The sequence below is a fragment of the Gadus morhua genome, chromosome 6 (genome assembly GCF_902167405.1).
Source record: "Gadus morhua chromosome 6, gadMor3.0, whole genome shotgun sequence".
In the NCBI taxonomy this organism is placed as follows: Eukaryota; Metazoa; Chordata; class Actinopteri; order Gadiformes; family Gadidae; genus Gadus; species Gadus morhua.
This window is the reverse complement of record NC_044053.1, coordinates 1,171,473-1,197,409: the sequence shown is the minus strand read 5'-3', so window position 1 is coordinate 1,197,409 and position 25,937 is coordinate 1,171,473. Positions and strand designations below refer to the sequence as shown.

Below are 25,937 nucleotides of genomic sequence, written 5' to 3'. Positions count from 1 at the left end.
CGCAACAAAATGATCGACGATTTTATTATATTTATATTTAATCTGATATAATGATTTTCAAAGGCTTAAAATCCCCGGTAAAAGAGGACGACTGATATCTATAAAGAGGTTTAGGGATACAATCCGTAAGAAAGGGAACAAGAAGTCAGGATCCAAAGCTTTTCTCTGTCGGTTTCCGGATGCAGTCCTGAGTCGGTTTCCGGTTGCAGTCCTCAGTCGGTTTCCGGTTGCAGTCCTGAGTCGGTTTTCGGTTGTAGTCCTGAGTCGGTCCAGCCGTCGCCCAGCGCTCGCAGCATGGGAAACTCCTCCCACTCGGCGTCTGACCCCGCCCCCTCCCCAAAGAAGAAGGGCTGGTGGGCGATGACATCACCAGGGGCCCCCAGCTCCCCAGGGGCCAGGTTCTGGTAGCGCTCCTCCTCCAGCAGCGGCTGGCTGGACTCGGAGCGCCGGAATGCCGCGGCGCCACCGGCCCGCTGCCCGGCGTAGGGAGCGCCGCAGAGCACGGTGGCGTAGGACACGGAGCCGCAGGGGCTCAGCGGCGAGCTGCACACAGAGTCCCCCAGGTCGCTGGTCTCCTCCCACCAGCCCGCCTTCTGCGACAGCTCCGTCAGGCTGAGGCGGGACAGGCTCACTGTGGGGGGGTCCTCGTCCTCCCAGCCCCACGACAGCTCCTGTTACACACACACACGCACAGACACACGCACGCAGGCAGGCACACAGGCACACACACACGCACGCATACACACACATACACACGCACGCACACACACAGACACAGACACACGCACGCACGCACGCACGCAGGCAGGCAGGCACACACAGACACAGACACGCACGCACGCAGGCAGGCACACACACACACACACACACACAGACAGACCAACAGACACACAGACACACACACACACGTTTCTCATCGCTGGACCATCTGTACCAGTTCACAGACAGCACTGTACTGGTGTTAATGTTTACCTGTACTGGTGTTAATGTTTACCTGTACTGGTGTTAATGTTTACCTGTACTGGTGTTAATGTTTACCTGTACTGGTGTTAATGTTTACCTGTAGTGTGTCGAAGGACCAGCTCCTGATGCTGCTGTGAGCCGGGTCAGGAATCATCGGACACAACACAACTGTCACCCTGCAGAGCACACGGTGGGTCAGAACCCTCCTCGAACCTCCTCTACCCTACCTCAGATACCTCCTCTGTCCTACCTCAGATACCTCCTCTGTCCTACCTCAGATACCTCCTCTGTCCTACCTCAGATACCTCCTCTGTCCTACCTCAGATACTTCCTTAGTCCTACCTCAGATACCTCCTCTACCCTACCTCAGATACCTCCTCTGTCCTACCTCAGATACCTCCTCTGTCCTACCTCAGATACCTCCTCTGTCCTACCTCAGATACCTCCTCTGTCCTACCTCAGATACCTCCTCTGTCCTACCTCAGATACCTCCGATACCCTACCTCAGATACCTCCTCTGTTCTACCTCAGATACCTCCTCTGTCCTACCTCAGATACCTCCTCTGTCCTACCTCAGATACCTCCTCTACCCTACCTCAGATACCTCCTCTGTCCTACCTCAGATACCTCCTCTGTCCTACCTCAGATACCTCCTCTGTCCTACCTCAGATACCTCCTCTGTCCTACCTCAGATACCTCCTCTAACCTACCTCAGATACCTCCTCTGTTCTACCTCAGATACCTCCTCTACCCTACCTCAGATACCTCCTCTGTCCTACCTCAGATACCTCCTCTGTCCTACCTCAGATACCTCCTCTGTCCTACCTCAGATACCTCCTCTGTCCTACCTCAGATACCTCCTCTACCCTACCTCAGATACCTCCTCTGTCCTACCTCAGATACCTCCTCTGTCCTACCTCAGATACCTCCTCTGTCCTACCTCAGATACCTCCTCTACCCTACCTCAGATACCTCCTCTGTCCTACCTCAGATACCTCCTCTGTCCTACCTCAGATACCTCCTCTGTCCTACCTCAGATACTTCCTCTGTCCTACCTCAGATACCTCCTCTACCCTACCTCAGATACCTCCTCTGTCCTACCTCAGATACCTCCTCTAACCTACCTCAGATACCTCCTCTGTTCTACCTCAGATACATCCTCTAACCTACCTCAGATACCTCCTCTGTTCTACCTCAGATACCTCCTCTAACCTACCTCAGATACCTCCTCTGTCCTACCTCAGATACCTCCTCTGTCCTACCTCAGATACCTCCTCTGTTCTACCTCAGATACCTCCTCTGTCCTACCTCAGATACCTCCTCTGTCCTACCTCAGATACCTCCTCTGTCCTACCTCAGATACCTCCTCTACCCTACCTCAGATACCTCCTCTGTTCTACCTCAGATACCTCCTCTTTCCTACCTCAGATACCTCCTCTACCCTACCTCAGATACCTCCTCTGTTCTACCTCAGATACCTCCTCTGTCCTACCTCAGATACCTCCTCTGTCCTACCTCAGATACCTCCTCTACCCTACCTCAGATACCTCCTCTACCCTACCTCAGATACCTCCTCTAACCTACCTCAGATACCTCCTCTGTCCTACCTCAGATACCTCCTCTGTCCTACCTCAGATACCTCCTCTGTCTTACCTCAGATACCTCCTCTGATCTACCTCAGATACCTCCTCTGTCCTACCTCAGATACCTCCTCTAACCTACCTCAGATACCTCCTCTGTTCTACCTCAGATACCTCCTGTGTTCTACCTCAGATACCTCCTATGTCCTACCTCAGATACCTCCTATGTCCTACCTCAGATACCTCCTCTACCCTACCTCAGATACCTCCTCTGTTCTACCTCAGATACCTCCTCTAACCTACCTCAGATACCTCCTCTGTCCTACCTCAGATACCTCCTCTGTCCTACCTCAGATACCTCCTCTGTCCTACCTCAGATACCTCCTCTGTTCTACCTCAGATACCTCCTCTGTTCTACCTCAGATACCTCCTCTGTCCTACCTCAGATACCTCCTCTGTCCTACCTCAGATACCTCCTCTGTTCTACCTCAGATACCTCCTCTGTCCTACCTCAGATACCTCCTCTGTCCTACCTCAGATACCTCCGATACCCTACCTCAGATACCTCCTCTGTCCTACCTCAGATACCTCCTCTGTTCTACCTCAGATACCTCCTCTGTTCTACCTCAGATACCTTCTGTGTTCTACCTCAGGTTCCTTCTGTGTTCTACCTCAGGTTCCTTCTGTACTCTACCTCAGATACCGGTGAGGCTCCGGGCTGCTAGGTGGATCCTCACCGTTTCTTATACCTCAGCCAGGCTGTGAAGGCGATGAAGGCGACCAAGGACAAACCGGAAAAGGACAGCGCCAGCAGCATCCCTACATCACTGGCATCTGGAACATTAGTCACAATACTTAACATATGCCTTCTTCAGCATAAAACAATTAACCCAACATGTATCGGGTCTCTAGGGAAACAAAAGAACATAATGACTGCATAATGAATATCATTAACATATCGCTGGTTTAACATAGAATCAAATGTTAGAACAGAATAAGCTATGGTTTCTTTATTGAAAGGCCGGGTGAGGCCACAGACCTGCGGACAAAGTCATGTAGGTGATCACGGAGCCGCTCCGATTCCCCCCGTTGGTAGAGACGGTGAGCTGGAAGCTGTAGGAGGTCACCCTGCGGAGGCCTTTCAGCAGCACCCTGGGGTTACCTGGGTCCACCGTCACCACTTCACCACAAACACGTCTGGTTAGCAACACCTAACCCTAACCACCTAACCCTAACCTCAGAATCTGTCCGATCTGACACTTTGTAACTGTGAGCTGTACTTCAGATCAGAGACACTATGTAACTGTGAGCTTTACTTCAGATCAGAAACACTTTGTCACTGTGAGCTGTACTTCAGATCAGAGACACTTTGTAACTGTGAGCTTTACTTCAGATCAGAGACACTTTATAACTGTGAGCTGTACTTCAGCTCAGAGTCACTTTGTAACTGTGAGCCTTACTTCAGCTCTGAGATACTTTGTAACTGTGAGCTTTACTTCTTGTGACGTCCCCAAAAATTCACGGGCAGGGATGCGGGCGGGAGAAAAACTCCTAGCAGTCGGATAGCGGATGAGAACCAAAACAGTATTTTAGTTTGCTGGAATAAAACATGATTGAAAAATATGTGAAATATATGTATGTCTAAAAAAACATTGCCACACAACAAATATGTGTTTTAATCAACGATACGCCACTTGACCCATCACGTCACTACTGCAACTTTTGAATTCTTTGTTTGATGATACGTGCTCCAGTAGTGCGAGATAAAAATAAAGCACATTCATTCAAATTTATCGCAGGCATGGGTCGGGTAACGGGCCAAATATTAACGGGTCCAGGTAGGTGCGGATTTCATTTTGATATCATCACAGGTGACGGGGCAGATTTGGTGCTGAACTTTGTATGTATGTATTGCACGGGTCTCAACAAATGCACCCGTTCAGGCAAACTCTCCGGGCTGTTGAAGTCTGCATTGTTGAGCTAGAAGGCTGTCCACTCATGGAATCATTTATTTACACTAATGAGTCATTTAGCAGTTGCTTCTATGCTAGCTCATCAAAGCGTAGTTAAATAAGTCAACTCCACAAAATATTGAAGTATATTTTATATCAATATATATTAGAGCTGTCAGTTAAACGCGTTATTAACGACGTTAACGCAAACCAAATTTAACGGCGTTAATTTTTTTATCGCGCGATTAACGCAATTATTTTATAAAAAAAAATATATATATATATTTTGCTCAAAACAAAGAAGCAGTAGCCTGACTGCTATGTTCAAATGACATTTGTTCAAAGCAGTCGTTTAATTGCACTATAGGCTCTTTTTTTGTATCGTCCTGTTTTGATCAGTGTATATGCCAATGTTGTTATCAATAAAAAATCATTTGCACAAGGCAAGCCGATGCACTTCACCATGTTGATAAGAGAATTAAAATGAGAAGAATTATGGGACAAAAAAAATCAAGGGATATTTAGCATAGAAAAATAATTTGTGATTAATCGCGATTAATTAGAGTTAACTATGACATTTATGCGATTAATCACGATTAAATATTTTAATCGCTTGACAGCTCTACCATGTTTTTTTATTAAACAAGGTCTAGCAGAGCACTGTTAGCAACATAGAATAGTAGTGATTTTACATACTGCCCCTATTTTACCCCAAGGTGTTTAATGAAATGTTTAATGTCATTAAGGAGAAGGTCTGGTGATGTGGTGGACACACTGACTGTGATGTCACTAGAGTTTGGTTTGTTGAAGGCTGCTCCCCCTGCTTGTATGCTTCTGCGACCTTCGTTGGGTTTCCAGTAGAGGGCGTCAAAGCCACTTCACCAGACTACTGTTTTTGAGGTTTCAGGTACCTGTGATGTGCTTGGGGTCTGCCCAGTAGGAGAGCTTGTAGCTGCTGATGATTCCGTTCCTCTCCTGCAGGGGGAGCTCCTCCCAGGTGAGTTCCACAGACGGCTGCCACATCGACCTCACCTTCAGATCCGGGGCTGAGGACGGAGCTGGAACAGAAGAACCTCAGAACATCAGGTCTGACCTGCAGGCTGCTGGCTCTACAGAACCAGGACTACCAGGGGAACCCAGACGGAAGGATGGACTGTAGACGTGATTCTTCCTCTGTGTTTATGTGTTCATGTGTTCATGTCATGTGTATATGGTCCTATGTGTTTATGGTCCTATGTTTTAGGGTTAACCCAAACATCTATTTGACGCCTGGTGCTGGGTTGAAAAGTCGTTGATCAGCAGCCTGCCACTAACCTACCAGCTAGCGTAACGGATGATCTTATATCTTCCACTTGGTTGTTGTTTCTCTTCTGGTCTGACAGCTCTCTCCCTCCCTTCCTCCCTCCCCCTCCCTCCCCCCCCTTTCTCCCTCCCTCTCTCCCACGCTCTCTCCCTCTCTCTCCCCCTCCCTTCTCCCCCTCCCTCCCTCCCTCCCTCCCTCCCTCCCTCCCTCCCTCTCTGTCCCTCTCCCTCTCCCCCTTCCCCTCTCTCCCCCTCTCCCCCTCCCTCAGGGACTCACCCTTCTGTTTGCAGTACGCCGTGGCCGTGTTTGGCCGGCCGATGGCGCCGGTGAACCTTGGATACACGGACACCTGGTAGGGCTGGAAGGGCTCAAAGGGCCCTGAGGACACAACCATACGCTACATGTTAGCTACATGATGTACCAAGTTTGAGCAGCATGCTACCAGTTAGCTCCACACTAAACCCACCTGTGAGAAGCATGCTACCAGTTAGCTCCACACTAAACCCACCTGTGAGAAGCATGCTACCTGTTAGCTCCTGACTAAACCCAGCTGTGAGCAGTTACATGCTGCCATTCCGACATGCCCCCATTCCAACACCTTTTAGTACCGCCATTCCGACTGTCGACCAATCAGTGGCGCCAACTTCAACATTGGGGGATTTTAAATGTGTAAACCAAAAAGTAGCCATTTCAGTGTTATTTATCTTTAATTTGATGATATATGAAGTAACCCATTCCATCAATTGACGACTGAATTTTACAAGTGTGTTACGAGTTGCAGGGCATGCACTTATCGGATCTTGGATCTGACGCCACGCCCACACTTCAAGCGTTTTATTATTTCGCTCGGTCGTTGGAGGAAAACATGGACGCCATCCGGAAAGCTGTTGTCGCGGTAGCATTGGCAGAGGACCAGGCGCTCCAAAATAAGTAGAGTATAGGCCATAGGCAGAGATACGGACGCAGTAAGGTATTGCCGTAATACGAGTGATTGAAATTGCCATTTAAACCACCAAAGTGGTCCAAGCACAATGAAAACAGTTCATACTTCAAGTCACACTGGGCGCAGCTATCTTGAATTCTGTCGCGGAATTTTGCTATTATCAATCCGAGACGGATGGATAATAAAACGCAGCTTAAACCCACCTGTGAGCAGCATGCTACCTGTTAGCTCCGGGCTAAACCCACCTGTGAGCAGCATGCTACCTGTTAGCTCCTGACTAAACCCACTAGTGAGCAGCATGCTACCTATTAGCTCCAGACTAAACCCACCTGTGGGCAGCATGCTACCTGTTAGCTCCGGACTAAACACTACTGTGAGCAGCATGCAACCTGTTAGCTCCGGACTAAACCCACCTGTGAGCAACATGCTACCTGTTAGCTCCGGACTAAACCCTACTGTGAGCAGCAGGCTACCTGTTAGCTCCGGACTAAACCCACCTGTGAGCAGCAGACTGGACTGGTTCCTATTGGCCAGGTCAAAGAGCAGGGAGGAGGAGTTTCTTTTTAACAATGGCCGCCATTCCACCACAAAGTCGGAGAATCCCGGTCCGGTAGGTCCGGATCCAGTCTTCCACTGGACCAGCAGGGCGTGGTCGCCGTGGGAGATGACAGTGAGGTTGGAAACGGCCCAGCGATCTGCAGTCAACAAACCGCTACTGTGACGAGCTAGCATAGATATTAGCATCATTACGCTACCAGACGAGTGAGAATAGATATTAGCATTGCAATGCTACCAGATTAGCTAGCATAGATATTAGCAACGCTATGCTACCAGACGAGCTAGCATAGATATAAGCATCGTTATGCTCCCAGACGAGGCAACAGATATTAGCATTGTTATGCTACCAGACGAGCTAGCAAAGTTATTAGCATCAGTATGCTACCAGATGAGCTAGCAAAGTTATTAACATCGCTATGCTACCAGACGAGCTAGCAAAGTTATTAGCATCACTATGCTACAAGACGAGCTAGCATAGATTTTATCATCGTTATAATACCAGACAAGCTGTGAGGAGATTCAGTGATTATGACGAGCATTCACTCATTCATACTCTTTCACACACAGTCATCCTCTCACAGAAACACACCCTCCCACCTTGGAGGGGGAGGAGGGGCACCAGGGTGGGGGCGGACTCCCCGGCTGAGTTCCGCGCCCAGAGGAACACCTTCTTCACCCGCCTGCGGAGAGGCAGCTCACAGCTGGAGCCCGCCGTGGAACACAGCTGCTGCCTGCCCCCCGTATCCGTGGTTACCACGTAGGACACCCTGCCGTTGGGGCGGAATCCCCTGGAGGGCTGCGGGAGAGAGGGGAGGAGTCACAGCAAGACCTAGACCACACCCACCAACCGTAACCACACCCACTAACCATAGAGGGGAGGGGTCACACCTAGACCTTAACTACACCCACTAACCATAACCACACCCACTAACCGTAACCACACCCACTAACTGTAACCACACCCACTAACCGTAACCACACCAACTAACCATAACCACACCAACTAACCATAACCACACCCACTAACTGTAACCACACCCACTACCCGTAACCACACCAACTAACCATATCCACAACCACTAACCATAACCACACCCACTAACTGTAACCACACCCACTAACCGTAACCACACCAACTAACCATAACCACACCAACTAACCATAACCACACCCACTAACTGTAACCACACCCACTAACCGTAACTAACCATATCCACACCCACTAACCATAACCACACCCCCTAACCATAACCACACCAATGGTGCGTTTTAATATCCATCCGTCTCGGAGGTCCGAGGACGTTGCCTAGCGACACGCACAAACACGCCCCTTTTCCTCGGACGGCGATCTCGCCATCTCGGTTGAACTCCATAACCACACCCCCTAACCGTAACCACACCCACTAACCGTAACCACACCCACTAATGGCTGGTTCAGACTAGGGTTGGGTAATCGTCCACAAGCTTCCATCGTCTGATGGCACCCCCTAGCGATCGCCGATAGTCGATACTATCGGGGGGGGGGGGGGCAACTTTATAATAATTTTAGAATAATAATTATTTATAATAATTTATCACATTATAAAATTAAAAATTTTATTTTTCTAATTTTTTATTAAAAACGATAAGGATGGTCTTCCCCTTGGACCATCGCTGATTTAAGTTTCGATACATCGTTGCCAGCGGCGCTGTCATGATGACACACGAGCTGTGTTCGAAATCGTTCCCTATCACGGATATAGTGCACTATATAGGGTGCTAGCCATTTTGTAGTGGTGTTCGAATTCTCAGTGGTAAATTTCCTTGACTATATAGTGGACTTAAAATACCCAAAATTTGAGTGAACATACGATGTTCCCTACATGTTACTTCCGTATACCACAATGCAATGCGGTCGTGTTTTTCCGGAGGAGAAGAAGAAGCTGAATAACCGCGAAAAAGTATACATTTAATGAGGGAGTCTCTGGCTTTCGTTTAGAAATGTCAACAATTTATTTGGGATTTAACACAGAAAATGTTACATTCAATATTAATTTACCTCGTGAGTGCCCGGTTTGTTTACATGATGTCGGCGCATCTGTCTGCGTCACACAAATACCCGGCGCATTTACTGACGCAAATGACGTTTAGAAATGTTCAGCGTAGTGTCCGAATTCTCGTTTGTTCGCTCCCTATATAGTGCACTAGCCCCAGGGCCGGTTTTTGCTATGGGCAATGTGGGCGACCGCCCAGGGCGCAATCTATGTGAGGGCGCACGAGCGAGCGCCCTCCAAAAAAAAAAAATTAAATAAATAAAAAAATAAAAAAACTGTCGCCATATCTCTATACTACCGCCGCTCATTTCCATGTCAAAGTTGGTGGAGTGGGCGCTTGGGCGCCCTCACGTCAACTTGCTGCTGAGAGTCAGAGTCATACAGGTTATGTGTGTGTGTCAGAAGAGGCAAGAGGGAGGGGGGCGGCGGGGGATCAACTTGCGACTGCAGAGGTCGGCAAGAAGGAGGGGGGCGGGGGATAGACTGATCCTAGGCCACCATACAACACAAACTGCTGCCAAATAAATTGTATTTAATTCCTAAAATTAACATAGACCCATATACCTACATGTAATTAATTGGGTTATGTGAAAAATGTAAAAAAATAAATAATAATCTGTGTCAATCTCCGTGAATTTATTTACGTGGTGTCACGTGACTCCGGTTGATTGACGGGCGAACGGACGGTGTTGGCAAAAGGTCATGCAAAAGTTAATGATGTCGAGTCTTCATCTTCATCATGGATAAAGGTAGAAGACCAAAGAAGCCATCAGGTGCCCAGTTCAGAAAAAGAAGAATAGAAGAAGAGGAGAAACGGGCAAAAGATAAAGGTATGCAGATTTCTAGTGTGACGTGAGGGACAGGCTATAGGCTATTTATTAGCCTCTTGCTAATATGTTGCTATTAGCCACAGAAGACAACTGTGTCGCTGAATTTGGTTTTTAGTTTTGCTAACTATTAGAATTGAGGCATCATGTCATGCAACTTATTTTACCCATAGGCAACCTAGTCTATTTTGTGTTTGCAACACAAAGAAACTTAAGTGAGAGCCGGGTCCTACCATGCTCCTCAAAGTTGCTTAGTGCCAGAGAAAGAGATACAGACCCCCTCAGACCACGACAGAGGTGTCATTCAACTTGTTGTAAGTCGATGTATCATCACAGTCAAGTATTAGATTGCACGTCACACCTGTTGATAATGTTAATGCCAGTTGTAAACAGGGTGAAAAACCCAGGGTGAAAAATTTGCTACAGTCTGAGCACTGAATTCAGATTATGTTAATTATCTGCTGTTTCTCTAATGAACAAAACTGGTGTGTTATCATAACTGGAACTATTCAGAGATGGTATTAGGATGATGCAAAACAAAACTTGTATGTAAAATACAATATAGTTTACTGCACAAATCTTTTTTTAATGCTCCACAGAGTAGTTTTATTTGTTGTTGTTTTTTTTAGCTTTCTTCAGGGATTTTTCAAGCATGGTTATTAGATCCTGTGGAATCCTTGTGCAATTTACATTGGTGTTTATATACTGTATTTATTTATCTTGTTTTTTCTCTGTTCTTGTTACCTTTTTGTATTTAAGATGATATATATTAAAATAATACAAATAATATAATATATTGTTGTGTTGATTGTGGTGTCAGGGTTTGGGGGTAGGGGTGGGTTTTTTGTTTTTTTTTTGGCGACGAGGTGGGGGGGGGGGGGGGGTGGGGGGGGTGTTGCAAGGGATGGTTCGCCCAGGGCGTAAATCCAGCCAGGACCGCCTCTGACTAGCCCTATATCATGAACACTATATAAGGAATAGTGAGTGAGTGAATAGGGAACGATTTCGAACGCAGCTAGTGTACTACAGCTGTAACCCGGAAATGGTGCAGCGGGGTGTGATGTCATTTCGCCGTGCGAGCAGACCGGTAGGTTTCGAGCCCCTCCCCTCTCCTCTCGTAGCAGTGAATGAATACGGCAGGTCAGTGCTACATAGTATGTTTCCACCTGTGCCAGTTAACTTCAATTGCAATTTGCGGGGCTTTGTAAAAATAGTTGTTAAAAATAGCCACCACAGCGCTGTTTTTCGAAAAAAATTTTTTTGAATAATAATTAAAAAATAATTATAAAAAAACTTCAGACGATCGACGATGGAATCCATCTATCGTCGATAGTCGATAGAATCAACTATCGGCCCATCCCTAGTTCAGACTACACGATTTTATAATAGCTGAACTAAACATCTCTAACATAATGACAACTTAATCTTCTCTAACACCTAGACTTAAAAATCTCTGACCTTACAGCTAAATGTAACCATCTTTAAAGGGATGCTTCACCCATTCAGAACCGGCGTTCTATCATTATAAAATCGCTATTGTAATATATATAAAAAGTTTTTTTTCCCTCAGTCTAACCCAGTCTTCCCTTGGCCCATAATTTTCTCCTGAGATAACGTCTAATGGCGCGTTTGACGTCATCTCAGTCAAACTTTGCTTGCCTGCTAGAAGGGCCGAGGACTACAAACCACTGGTTCCGCAAATTTGTGAGCCGAAATAAGCAAATCAACTCTGCTCGCGCGCACTCAGAGGGCTACTCCCCGAGCGAGGTAAACTGATCCTCGAGACCATTACCTCGTTGCAAGCGAGAGGGGGGAATAACTTTGGTTGCACAAAACAGCCTCTCATGCTGCAGCCTCTCGCAAATGATGTTCTGCTCTCTCGCTCGAATTTAATTTTGGCACTATGGGGGAGGGAACCAAGGCAGGGCAGGCTCTCCTGTGATTGGCCATTTCTGAGGAGCGATATTTGATAATAATAATAATAATAATAATAATAATGGATTGAATTTATATAGCGCTTTTCTAGACACTCAAAGATGCTTTACAGTGAAGGGGGGACCTCACTAACTACCACCGGTGTGTAGCACCCACTTGGGTGATGCACGGCAGCCAATCTGTGCCAGAACACTCACCACACGCCAGCTTGAGGTGGAGAGAGAGGGAATTAATGAGTCAGCCAATTATACAGGAGGATGATTAGGGGGCCAGATTGAATGAGCCTGGTTGGGCCAGGACACCGGGGAAACCCCTACTCTTTGCGATAAGTGCCCTGGGATCTTTTATGACCTCAAAGAGTCAGGACCTCGGTTTTACGTCTCCTCCGAAGGACGGCACCTTCCACAGCACACTGTCCCCGTCACTGCACTTGGGCATCGGGATTGATGAGTGAAGGGGCCAGAGGGAAGAGTGCCACCTATAAGCCACCAGTCATCACCACTTACAGCACCTGGTATTCCCAGGCGGTCTCACATCCAAGTACTATCCAGGCCCGACCATGCTTAGCTTCCGAGATCAGACGAGATCGGGTGGTAAGTCCTTGATTGACAGCCCTCCTAAGCCCTCCTCTCATTCATTCTGAATTGTACAGTCAATAGACCTCTGAAGAATAAGTCCCGCCTCCGAGGCTACGGTTCCATCGGTCAAATGTCTATGGGAAATAACATGGTGTTTTTGAGGGATCGTAGGCCTACCTAACAAACTCTGTAGGTGTCGAAGAAGTTAAAGCTGCTCACGTTTTGACCAACACACTTTTTCCATCAAGATTCCACTCTGGTTTTGGATTGTTGGTGCCGTTAAAGTAGTTAACTATTATGAAGAAGCATAAACGGCCCCGACAATCTTCAGAATGAATGAGAGGAGGGCTGAGGAGGGCTGACAATCAAATATCACTCTTCTGAAATGGCCAATCACAGGAGAGCCCGCCCTGCCTTGGTTCCCTCTCCCATAGTGCCGAAATTAAATTTGAGCGAGAGAGCAGAACATCATTCACGAGAGGCTGTTAGGCGCGAGAGGCTGTTTTGTACGACCAAAGTTATTCCCCCCCTCTGGCTTGCAATGAGGTAATGCTCTCGAGGAGCTGTTTCCTCGCTCGGGGAGCAGCGCTCTGAGTGCGTGCTCGCAGAGATAATTTGCGCGCTCGCAGTAAATATCTACGCGTTTGAAATAATATAATACGCCCGAATGCATGTTTTATCACAATAGTGCTTTTTGGCACTAATGTGTCGCCATATTTAAGCCTCATCTATAATAGGTCCATGATCTGAACAGTTGGGTATTGGATACATATTTCCGGACCCAGAAAGTTAACTGGAAACGCCATGTAGTTATCCGAAAGTGGCCGATCTTTTTGGCAGAGCATAGGCTACGTTACGTTAGCTTGAAGTCTGTGTAATGCTGTATAACCTACTCAAGGCATAATTTATCTTGCTTAGCTAATGTTGTTCTCTTTCTTTCTTAGACAGTATCGGCTTCCTGTGTTGTCCAGGCCATCAGAGCTAATTACCCAGCACAAGATGGGCAGTACCATGGCTACCATGAGACAGTAGACACTCAAGATGAGCTGTGACTAGTTTGACTATAGCAAACGTACACTACGCGTTTTATTTTTGTAGATAGTTCACATTTTTTCATGAATAAAACTTAGCAACGACAAACAAATTCATGTTTGTCGTTGTGATTTATTTACTAACCCAAGTGCTGTTATACTAAAGTAGAACTATTGTATAAGATACACACTTATTTCAACTGGGGAGAAAAGGTTGAGCACAAATACTTAATATGCTGAGCTACTGTAATTAGCAAATGTTTTTATGCTGTACAGTAATATACAAATGAGGCATTTGAAAAAACGGGGGCAGAAGTCTAAACAAGTTAACGTATCACAGGGATATGTTTACACAAAGTTTGCTAGCGGTACCACTCGCGCTAGAACCATGGGTCCTTCCCCCTCCAAACGGAAACAGACGGGCGGTGCAGCGAGCGCAATGCACTGTGGGAGTTGGAGGATTTCTTACTTTAGAGCCAGAGAGGCACTTTCTGCCTTTTCTCAGGCTAGGATTAACCGATTTCAATTTTAGAATTATAGAATCATAGAATTATTTAATTCATATAACCTTAATTTATCCAGCGGTGAAGTATCCCTTTAACCTAATGCCTAAACCTAAACTCATCAACCTTAGACCTTTTGCGGTGATGTCTTTACCTTCCAGAATAGGTGGACACTATGGTAAGCTTGGCGCTTGTCTTTCTCATCCTCTTTCATCCAGTATTCAAGACGACCGACCGGAGCTGAAAGAAAGGAACATTCAATATGAGGCAACATCAACAACATCAGTATAGCCTAAATTCACCAACACGCACCCCGTGGTCCCAATGCACTCAGAGCATCACAGTTCACTAGAATACACGGGATCCACAACTGTACTGAAATGGTGCAGCAACCTCTGGTAGAGAGGGCCTCAGACCACAGCCTCTAACCCCAAGGGGCCTCCAACCCCAGCTCTCCTGGTGAATCATGTTGATTCATGATTCTCATCCTCATCAGCCAATCAGCCGCAGCCAGGCGCAAGGGATCAGGTGGGCGTGGCAAGGACATGTCCATGGGCTGTAGGGCGGACCAGGGGGCTGCCTATCTCCAGAGAACCCGGTTCTGTGGTTCCTCTCTCCAGAGAACTCGGTCCTGTGGTTCCTCTTTCCAGAGAACCCGGTTCTGAGGTTCCTCTCTCCAGAGAACCCGTTTCTGAGGTTCCTCTTTCCAGAGAACCCGGTTCTGAGGTTCCTCTCTCTAGAGAACCCAGTTCTGAGGTTCCTTTCTCTAGAGAACCCGGTTCTGTGGTTTAACTCTCTAGAGAACTCGATTCTGTGGTACCTTTCTCCTGGGTGGACCCGGTCTGGGCGGGGCTCCAGTCGCTCCAGGGACTGCCCTGGTAGCAGGCCCGGACCTGGACCTTGTACTGGGTCCCGTGGAGCAGATCACAGACCAGCTTAGACTGGACCTGGTGGACAAGACCACATGTACACACATTGATGCATGCAACACAACATGAACATGACACATGTACGCACAGTAATGTATGCCTCAATCACCAGCTCTCTAACCCCTGGTGGAGAAGGCCTCAAGAAGTAGCAGTCATAGACCAGGACCACTGGGTTAGTGTTAGACCAGAACTACTGGGTTAGGGTTAGACCAGTACCACTGGGTTAGGGTTAGACCAGGACTACTGGGTTAGGGTTAGACCAGTACCACTGGGTTAGGGTTAGACCAGGACTACTGGGTTAGGGTTAGACCAGTACCACTGGGTTAGGGTTAGACCAGGACCACTGGGTTAGGGTTAGACCAGGACTACTGGGTAAAGGTTAGACCAGAACTACTGGGTTAGGGTTAGACCAGTACCACTGGGTTAGTGTTAGACCAGGACCACTGGGTTAGGGTTAGACCAGGACTACTGGGTAAAGGTTAGACCAGAACTACTGGGTTAGGGTTAGACCAGTACCACTGGGTTAGGGTTAGACCAGGACCACTGGGTTAGGGTTAGACCAGGACTACTGGGTAAAGGTTAGACCAGAACTACTGGGTTAGGGTTTGTCAAGGACTACTGGGTTAGTGTTAGACCAGGACCACTGGGTTAGGTTTAGACCAGGACCACTGGGTGAGGGTTAGACCAGGACCACTGGGTTAGTGTTAGACCAGAACTACTGGGTTAGGGTTAGACCAGTACCACTGGGTTAGGGTTAGACCAGGACCACTGGGTTAGGGTTAGACCAGGACTACTGGGTAAAGGTTAGACCAGAACTACTGGGTTAGGGTTTGTCAAGGACTACTGGGTTAGTGTTAGACCAGGACCACTGGGTTAGGTTTAGACCAGGACCACTGGGTGAGGGTTAGACCAGGACCACTGGGTTAGTGTTAGACCAGAACTACTGGGTTAGGGTTAGACCAGGACCACTGGGTTAGGGTTAGACCAGGACCACTGGGTTAGGGTTAGACCAGAACTACTGGGTTAGGGTTAGTTAAGGACTACTGGGTTATGGTTAGACCAGGACTACCGGGTTAGTGTTAGACCAGGACCACTGGGTTAGTGTTAGTCCAGGATTACTGGGTTAGGGTTAATCAAGGACTACTGGGTTAGGGTTAGACCAGGACTACTGGGTAAGGGTTAGACCAGGACCACTGGGTTAGGGTTAGACCAGAACTACTGGGTTAGGGTTAGTTAAGGACTACTGGGTTAGTGTTAGACCAGGACCACTGGGTTAGTGTTAGACCAGGACCACTGGGTTAGGGTTAGACCAGAACTACTGGGTTAGGGTTAGTTAAGGACTACTGGGTTAGTGTTAGACCAGGACCACTGGGTTAGTGTTAGTCCAGGATTACTGGGTTAGGGTTAATCAAGGACTCCTGGGTAAGGGTTAGTCAAGGACAACTTGGTAAGGGTTAGGGCTAGACCAGGATTACTGGGTTAGTGCTAGTCAAGGACTACTTGGTAAGGGTTAGGGCTAGACCAGGACTACTGGGTTAGTGCTAGTCAAGGACTACTGGGTAAGGATTCGGGCTAGACAAGTGCTACTTGGTTAGGTTTAGGGTTAGACCAGGACTACTGGGTTAGGGTAAGGGTTCGTCCAGGACTACTGGTTTAGGGTTAGGGTTAGACCAGGACTACCGGACTCACGGTAGCGAGTCTCCAGGTGGGGGTCTGGGAGGGGGTCTGCGTGTCTCGGAGCCGGGCCTCCAGGGTCATCTTGCTCGACATGAACTGTTGCCTTAATGAGAGGCTCCATTCCAGCCACAGACAGCCGCTGCGGTCCGTCTTCACACGGCCTAGCAACGGGGGCTCGAACCTCACTGCAACACAACCCAGAGGTCAAAGGCTAGAGGTCAAAGGAATGGTTAGAGGTCAGATTAAAGGCTAGAGGTCAGATTGAAGGATAGAGGTCCAATGAAGGGTGAGAGGTCAAAGAAAGGGTTAGAGGTCCGATTAAACGCTAGAGGTAAGATTGAAGGATAGAGGTCCAATGAAGGGTTAGAGGTCAAAGAAAGGGTTAGTGGTCAGATTAAACGCTAGAGATGAGATTGAAGGATAGAGGTCAAATTAAGGGGTAAGGGGTCAAAGGAAGGGTTAGAGGTCAGTTTAAAAGCTAGAGGTCAGATGAATGGTTAGAGGTCAGATGAATTGTTAGAGGTCAATGAAAGGATAGAGGTCAGATGAAGGGTTAGAGGTCAGATGACTCTTCTTGCCGGCCGTAATGATGATACTGACGCAGAAGGCGTGACCTCACCTGACTTCAGGGGCTCCACTGTGATGGGGTCAGAGGTCGCGTCTCCTAGGGCGTTGGAGGCGGTCACCCACAGGGTCATGTCCTGGTACAGGACGAAGGCTCTCCTGGGGAGCACCACCCTCCACGCCCCAAGCGGGGCCACGTAGCTGCTGGTCTCCGCTGACACACTGACACACACACACACACACACACACACACACACACACACACACACACACACACACACACACACACACGCACACACACACACACACACACGCACACACGCACGCACACGCACACGCACGAAGCATAACTAGTACCATTGTCTATTATGTCTGTGTTTGTGTACCTCAAACGTGGGTGTACCCTAGCTGTGTGTATGTGTGTACCCCAGCTGTGTGTTTGTGTGTGTGTACTCTAAATGTGTGTTTGTGTGTGTACCCTAGGCGTGTGTGCAGGGTGTAGCGGGTCCTCAGCAGGGGGTCCCGGGGGTCTGGCTCCCAGCTGCAGTTCATGGTGCTCGGGAGGGTGAGGTAGGTCTGGCAGCCGAGACCCCCTGGAGGGAGGGGGGGCACTGGGACACAGGTACACAACCCAGAGTTACACAACACACAGATACACAACAGACAGGTACACAACACAGATGTACACAACCCAGAGTTACACACCACACAGATACACAACACACAGGTACACAACCCAGAGTTACACAACACACAGATACACAACACACAGGTACACAACACAGAGGAACACAACACAGAGGTACACAACACACAGGTACACAACCCAGAGGTACACAACACACAGGTACACAACCCAGAGTTACACAACACACAGGTACACAACACACAGGTACACAACACAGGGTTACACAACACACAGATACACAACACACAGGTACACAACACAGAGTTACACAACACACAGATACACAACACAGAGGTACACAACACAGAGGTACACAACACACAGGTACACAACACACAGGTACACAACACAGAGTTACACAACACACAGGTACACAACCCATAGTTAGACAACACACAGATACACAACACACAGGTACACAACCCAGAGATACACAACACACAGGTACACAACACACAGGTACACAACCCAGAGGTACACAACACACAGGTACACAACACAGAGGTACACAACACAGAGTTACACAACACACAGGTACACAACACACAGGTACACAACCCAGAGTTAGACAACACACAGATACACAACACGCAGGTACACAACACAGAGTTAGACAACACACAGATACACAACACATTACACTGGAGCAACAGACAGACAGACAGACAGACAGAAAGACATGATGACAGACAGACAGACAGACAGACAGACAGACAGACAGACAGACAGACAGACAGACAGACATGCTGACTGACAGACAGAGATACAGACAGAGCGACAGACAGACAGACAGACAGACATGATGACAGGCAGACAGACAGACACTCACATCCTGCCCGGACCTCCAGCCCGCCCTCCAGGCGACAGACAGACGGACTGGGCTCTGTCTGGAGGCAGCAGGTCAGCAGCGCTGAGCTCTGGTTGAGCTTGACCACCGCCGTCACGGTACTGATGTTGCCGTTGGAGACGGACCTGTTGCCATGGGTTACGGGGCCACGGGCGAGCAGAAGCCGGTCAAGGCGTAGCTCCATGTTGGTGACTCCTCCCCCCAGCAAGGGGCAGTCCGGTCGGACCACACAGGTGGCCTTGACCTCCGACCCCACGGGCACTAGCTGGCTGGACGCCCGCACCTCCACACAGCGGCGCACACCTCCTTCAGGAGGAGGAGGAGGGGCAGAGGGAGGAGCCGGTCAGATCTCCTTCAGGAGGAGGAGGAGGGGCAGAGGGAGGAGCCAGTCAGACCTCCTTCAGGAGGAGGAGGAGGGGCAGAGGGAGGAGCCAGTCAGATCTCCTTCAGGAGGAGGGGGAGGAGGAAGAAAGGGAGGAGTCAGACCTCCTTCACTAGGAGGAGGTGGAGAGGGAGGAGTCAGACCCGGTTCACTAAGAGGAGGAGGAGGAGCAGAGGGAGGAGTCAGACCTCCTTCACTAGGAGGAGGAGGAGGAGAGGGAGGAGTCAGACCTCCTTCACTAGGAGGAGGAGGAGAGGGAGGAGTCAGACCTCCTTCACTAGGAGGAGGAGCAGAGGGAGGAGTCAGACCTCCTTCACTAGGAGGAGGAGGAGGAGAGGGAGGAGTCAGACCTCCTTCACTAGGAGGAGGAGGAGAGGGAGGAGTCAGACCTCCTTCAATAGGAGGAGGAGAGGGAGGAGTCAGACCTCCTCCAGGAGGAGGAGGAGGAGGAGCAGAGGGAGGAGTCAGACCTCCTTCAGTAGGATGAGGTGGAGAGGGAGGAGTCAGACCCCCTTCACTAGGAGAAGGAGCAGAGGGAGGAGTCAGACCTCCTCCAGGAGGAGGAAGATGAGGAGCAGAGGGAGGAGTCAGACCTCCTTCACTAGGAAGAGGAGGAGAGGGAGGAGTCAGACCTCCTTCACTAGGAGGAGGAGAAGGAGGAGGAGGAGGAGAAGCAGAGGGAGGAGTCAGACCTCCTTCACTAGGAGGAGGAGGAGGAGGAACAAAGGGAGGGGTCAGACCTCCTTCACTAGGAGGAGGTGGAGAGGGAGGAGTCAGACCCCCTTCACTAGGAGAGGGAGGAGGAGCAGAGGGAGGAGTCAGACCTCCTCCAGGAGGAGGAGGAGGAGGAGCAGAGGGAGGAGTCAGACCTCCTTCACTAGGAGGAGGAGGAGCAGAGGGAGGAGTCAGACCTCCTCCAGGAGGAAGAGGAGGACAGGGAGGAGTCAGAACTCCTTCACTAGGAGGAGGAGGAGCAGAGGGGGGAGTCAGACCTCCTTCAGGAGGAGGAGGAGAGGGAGGAGTCAGACATCCTTCAGGAGGAGGAGGAGCAGAGGTTGGCGTCAGACCTCCTTCACTAGGAGGAGGAGGAGCTGAGGGAGGAGTAAGACCTCCTTCACTAGGAGAAGGAGGAGGAGGAGGAGGGAGAAGTCAGACCTCCTTCAGGAGGAGGAGGAGGAGGAGCAGAGGGAGGAGTCAGACCTCTTTCAGGAGGAGGAGGAGGAGAGGGAGGAGTCAGACCTCCTTCACTAGGAGGAGAGGGAGGAGTCAGACCTCCTTCACTAGGAGGAGGAGGAGGAGCAGAGGGAGGAGTCAGACCTCCTTCACTAGGAGGAGGAGCAGAGGGAGGAGTCAGAACTCCTCCAGGAGGAGGAGGAGGAGCAGAGGGAGGAGTCAGACCTCCTTCACTAGGAGGAGGATCAGAGGGAGGAGTCAGACCTCCTTCACTAGGAGGAGGAGGAGCAGAGGGAGGAGTCAGACCTCCTTCACTAGGAGGAGGAGGAGCAGAGGGAGGTGTCAGACCTCCTTCAGGAGGAGGAGGAGGAGCAGAGGGAGGAGTAAGACCTCCTTCACTGGGAGGAGGAGGAGGAGAGGGAGGAGTCAGACCTCCTTCAGGAGGAGGAGGAGCAGAGGGAGGAGTCAGACCTCCTTCAGGAGGAGGAGGAGGAGAGGGAGGAGTCAGACCTCCTTCACTAGGAGGAGGAGGAGGAGCAGACGGAGGAGTCAGACCTCATTCACTAGGAGGAGGAGGAGAGGGAGGAGTCAGACCTCCTTCAGGAGGAAGAGGAGGAGCAGAGGGAGGAGTCAGACCTCCTTCACTAGGAGGAGGAGGCCCAGAGGGAGGAGTCAGACCTCCTTCACTAGAAGGAGGAGGAGGAGAGGGAGGAGTCAGACCTCCTTCACTAGGAGGAGGAGGAGGAGCAGAGGGAGGAGTCAGACCTCCTTCACTAGGAGGAGGAGGAGGAGGAGGAGAGGGAGGAGTCAGTCCTCCTTCAGTAGAGGGAGGAATCAGACCTCCTTCACTAGGAGGAGGAGGAGGAGAGGGAGGAGTCAGTCCTCCTTCAGGAGGAAGAGGAGGAGCAGAGGGAGGAGTCAGACCTCCTTCACTAGGAGGAGGAGGAGCAGAGGGAGGAGTCAGACCTCCTTCACTAGGAGGAGGAGGAGGAGCAGAGGGAGGAGTCAGACCTCCTTCACTAGGAGGAGGAGGAGGAGAGGGAGGAGTCAGACCTCCTTCAGGAGGAGGAGGAGGAGGAGGAGGAGCAGAGGGAGGAGTCAGACCTCCTTCAGGAGGAGGAGGAGGAGAGGGAGGAGTCAGACCTCCTTCAGGAGGAGGAGGAGGAGCAGAGGGAGGAGTCAGATCTCCTCCAGGAGGAGGAGGAGGAGGAGGAGAGGAAGAGGGAGGATTGATGACAGACAGGAGGTGATGTCATCACAGAAGGGACTATGTGACTGCCGACTGGTCCACTAACCTCCATCAGCTGCGGTCGCAGACGCCAGCAGCGCAGACATCAGTGTGAGCCACTCAGGCGCCATGACGTCAAAACTGTAGCGGACTGGGGACCACATTCTCATTATCCTAACATAGCATTGCATCATGCTGCTAACATAGCATGGTGTCATGCTGCTAACATAGCATATTGTCATTATGCTAACATAGCATGGCGTCATGCTGCTAACATAGAATGTTGTCATGCTCCTAACATAGCATATTGTCATTATGCTAACATAGCATGGTGTCATGCTGCTAACATAGCATGGTGTCATTATGCTAACATAGCATGGTGTCATTATGCTAACATAGCATGGTGCCATTATGCTAACATAGCATGGTGTCATGCTGCTAACATAGCATGGTGTCATTATGCTAACATAGCATGGTGTCATTATGCCAACATAGCATGGTGTCATGCTGCTAACATAGCATGGTGTCATGCTGCTAACATAGCATGGTGTCATGCTGCTAACATAGCATATTGTCATTATGCTAACATAGCATGGCGTCATGCTGCTAACATAGAATGTTGTCATGCTCCTAACATAGCATATTGTCATTATGCTAACATAGCATGGTGTCATGCTGCTAACATAGCATGGTGTCATTATGCTAACATAGCATGGTGTCATTATGCTAACATAGCATGGTGCCATTATGCTAACATAGCATGGTGTCATGCTGCTAACAGAGCATGGTGTCATTATGCTAACATAGCATGGTGTCATTATGCTAACATAGCATGGTGTCATTATGCTAACATAGCATGGTGTCATTATGCTAACATAGCATGGTGTCAAGCTGCTAATCAAGCAGCAATTCTGGACGGAGATGAGGATGAGGTATGTGTAAAATTGTATGTGTAGGTGTGTGTGTGTGTGTGTGTAATTATGCATGTTTGTGTGTGCGTAAGGTTGTGTCCATGTGTAAGGCTGCATGTGTTTGTGTGTTATTGTGTGTTAGTATATGTTTCAGATGTTAGTCCACTCACCCGACCTCAGAGTGTTCCTGTAAGCAGGGATGTGTCTGAAGGCTCACAGCCTCCTAACTCTGGAGTGATGACATATCCTGGCTTCTGTAACTTCCTGTGGTCTCCAACCTGCCCCTCTTTACTGATATTGTAAATGTTTTCTACAGGCAGTTATCTGTATGGGTTCATCATCCTGACAGGATGCATTGATAAGACATAATAACATTAATGATGCATTCTACACAAACGTCTGCATGATAGCCATCAGTGACGCACAGCCTTCACTTATCAAAATGTAGGGTTTTAGTAATGTGTCAATGAGTCCACTTATATTATTTCCCCTAAATATTGTTTATTGCAGCCCTTTGTGATATTAAGTTGGGTTTGGTCTCTAGTTTGGTGTGTTGAGTAGCGAGGTCCTACAGACTAAAGACCTGTTACTGTTGGAGACATGTTCAGCTCTCACCATATGTTTCCTGTGACGTTTCAAAACCTTGACATTTAACAATATCCTCCAGACTGCTGCTTCTCCATCGGTCTGTTTCCCTGAAGATGTTTGACTAAAACCCAACAGAAGGACATTCCCTCCCAGTTCGCTCCAGCAGCCTCAGCAGACCAGACCTTAATCCCAGTAAACATTCAGTTTTTCCATACCCCTCTAAATGGAGGAAGGCGGTTGCTTTCACATCCTCTTTCTGAGGGTCGGTTAGTAGGAGCTTTTCTTCTTCTTCTCTTACTCTAGTGTTCCTCTTTTCATGGATCCACTGATGGGGAGGGTTGCTTCAGACAGGAAATCAGAGATACCTCTGGCAAGCCAATGTTTTCTAACACAATGGAAGGATCTACTGAACAGTGATTTTGAAGTTACGCTTTCTACCTACTACATGATACTAACAGTATCACCAAACACAAAAAAGTATCACCAAACACACAACAGCATTGACAAACACACAACAGTAACCTCAAACACACAACAGTATCACCAAACACACAACAGTATTGCCAAACACACAACAGTAACCTCAAACACACAACAGTATCACCAAACACACAACACCAAACACACAACAGTATCACTAAATACACAACAGTAGAACGCAACACACAACATTATCACCAAGCACACAACACCCAAAACACAACAGTATCACTAAACACACAACAGTACAACTAAACCAGCAAGGGACCCACAACAGTACAAACAAACACACAACAGTACAACTAAACCGGCAAGGGACACATAACAGTAAAAATGAACACACAAGAGTAAAACTAAACCAGCAAGGGACACACAACAGTAAAAACAAACACGCAACAGTAAAACCACACTCATGAGGGACACACAACAGTTAAGCGGTAAAGTATTGAGAGTGTGTCACTAACCGTCCTCAGGGGAAACAGACAGACGCTACACAACACCGTCCTCCTCTCTCGTCTCTGTCGTATCCTCGGGTCCAGGAAGAGATGAGTCGTCGTCATGGTAACCCCCAGACCACCCACTGGAGGAGGAAGTACTGTGGTGATGGATGGCAACTTATTTTTATATATATAAACATACATTAATATGTGTATATGTAAATGTATACATATATATATGCACATATACATACATCTCTAGATATGACCCCTAAGGGGATATCTCTTCTATTCTATCTGTTCTACATTTAAAACCACCATCATCAAGGTAGATCTACCAGAATAATTCAAACCATCACCCAAACGTTTTGACTGGTTTCTCAGTGAACAGTTCTGTGACTGGTCCTAAAACAACCTTACTAAATGTTTCTTTTGTCTCCCGGCTGGACTGATAAGGGTTGAAAGAACTGCTATTCAAATGACCTTCTGGGAGTGACCATTCTGAGTTCCTTGTTTTGTCTCTGAGTCCGAGAGTAGGCTAAACCACAAACCAGAATGGACGGACTTGTTCAAACTAAATGTTAGAAGAGGGCAGATTATAAAACTTTGAACCATGGAGTCCAGAACTGTTGAATACCATTCACCAGTTTCTTATTTCGCCCCTTTGATTGGGCACACCTAGTGGGTAAGTAAGTCAATGTTGTAACAAATATTATGCTGCAACGCACTATGTTGCAAGACGAGAGAGAGAGAGAGAGAGAGAGAGAGAGAGAGAGAGACAGAGACAGAGACAGAGACAGAGAGGGTGAGAGAGAGAGAGAGAGAGAGAGAGAGAGAGAGAGAGAGAGAGAGAGAGAGAGAGAGAGAGAGAGAGAGAGAGAGAGGGAGAGGGAGAGAGAGAGCCTAACTGGAAATCCTCTTTTGGTGCGTAGGCTCCAGTTAAGGTACTGTTGGTAAGATTTAAGAGCCATCATTTTGTAGGACTGCAGTAACAACACGTTCTAGTGGACTGTTTGTGACTGGATTTGGCTCGAATTTGCCTAATTTCTGAGGGCTTCCAACTTGCAGGTCGCTTCATTTCACACAAAGTGGCCATGAATGCATCTCAGCGCTGCAGGGGACGAACCTGTAGGGAGGTTCATTCAAAGCTCCGTCCGTCTTTTCAAATCAAACCTCCATAGGTCGAGATCTGAAGCCGTTGATTGGCGGGTCAGTCCTGGGATGTGTTCCGGTTGAGTGTCTCTGGATTCATGTGTTCATCAGTCGGTAACCTTATTTCACCAAGAACCACCAAGAACCATGAAGAACCACAGAACACCAAGATTATCAAGAAACACAGGACGACAAAAATACCAAGAACCACAGAACACCAAGAACACCAAGAACCACAGGACATCAAGAACCACAGGACACCAAGAACCACCGGACACCAAGAACCACAGGACACTGAGAACCACAGGACACCAAGAACACCAAGAACCACAGAACACCAAGAACATCAAGAACCACAGGACGCCAAGAACCACAGGACACCAAGAACACCAAGAACCACAGGACACCAAGTAAACCAAGAACCACAGGACACCAAGAACATCAAGAACCACAGGACACCAAGAAGACCAAGAACCACAGGACACCATGAACCACAGGACACCAAGAACATCAAGAACCACAGGACACCAAGAACCACAGGACACCAAGAACACCAAGAACCACAGGACACCAAGAACCACAGGACACCAAGAACCACAGGACACCAAGAACACCAAGAACCACAGGACACCAAGAACACCAAGAACCACAGGACACCAAGAACACCAAGAACCA

The 25,937-nt window shown here is 48.6% G+C and overlaps 1 protein-coding gene across 10 annotated transcripts; it reads right to left on the bottom strand.

Moving 5' to 3' along the window:
• Positions 1 to 7: 7 nt before the first annotated feature.
• Positions 8 to 24,711, bottom strand: csf3r (colony stimulating factor 3 receptor). Of its 10 annotated transcripts, none has more exons than XM_030357723.1 (18): positions 24,594 to 24,711; positions 24,138 to 24,253; positions 22,776 to 22,947; positions 21,762 to 21,845; positions 18,894 to 19,217; positions 17,855 to 17,987; positions 17,432 to 17,598; positions 16,825 to 16,997; positions 15,027 to 15,153; positions 14,361 to 14,446; positions 7,897 to 8,095; positions 7,239 to 7,436; positions 6,075 to 6,176; positions 5,407 to 5,553; positions 3,583 to 3,723; positions 3,281 to 3,377; positions 1,061 to 1,139; positions 8 to 671 (listed from the first exon to the last, which is right to left on the bottom strand). In XM_030357723.1, exons 4-18 carry the CDS (start codon positions 21,823 to 21,825, stop codon positions 213 to 215), a joined length of 2,496 nt encoding a protein of 831 aa, XP_030213583.1. In that variant the 5' UTR covers positions 21,826 to 21,845; positions 22,776 to 22,947; positions 24,138 to 24,253; positions 24,594 to 24,711; the 3' UTR covers positions 8 to 212. The 10 variants fall into 10 exon arrangements, with proteins under 10 accessions (XP_030213583.1, XP_030213582.1, XP_030213579.1 ...); XM_030357722.1 differs by lacking the exon at positions 24,594 to 24,711 and adding an exon at positions 24,531 to 24,549; XM_030357719.1 differs by lacking the exon at positions 24,594 to 24,711 and adding an exon at positions 24,470 to 24,488.
• Positions 24,712 to 25,937: the final 1,226 nt, after the last annotated feature.

Excerpts from the sequence above, each read along its gene's own strand:
- csf3r (XM_030357723.1), bottom strand. The coding sequence starts at position 21,825 with ATGGCGCCTGAGTGGCTCACACTGATGTCTGCGCTGCTGGCGTCTGCG. Across the intron at positions 14,447-15,026 it reads CGGGTCCACCCAGGAGAAAG|CTCCGGTCGGTCGTCTTGAA; the intron begins GTACCACAGAAT and ends CCTTTCTTTCAG. Across the intron at positions 6,177-7,238 it reads GTCCAGTCTGCTGCTCACAG|GGCCCTTTGAGCCCTTCCAG; the intron begins GTGGGTTTAGTC and ends TTGTGTCCTCAG.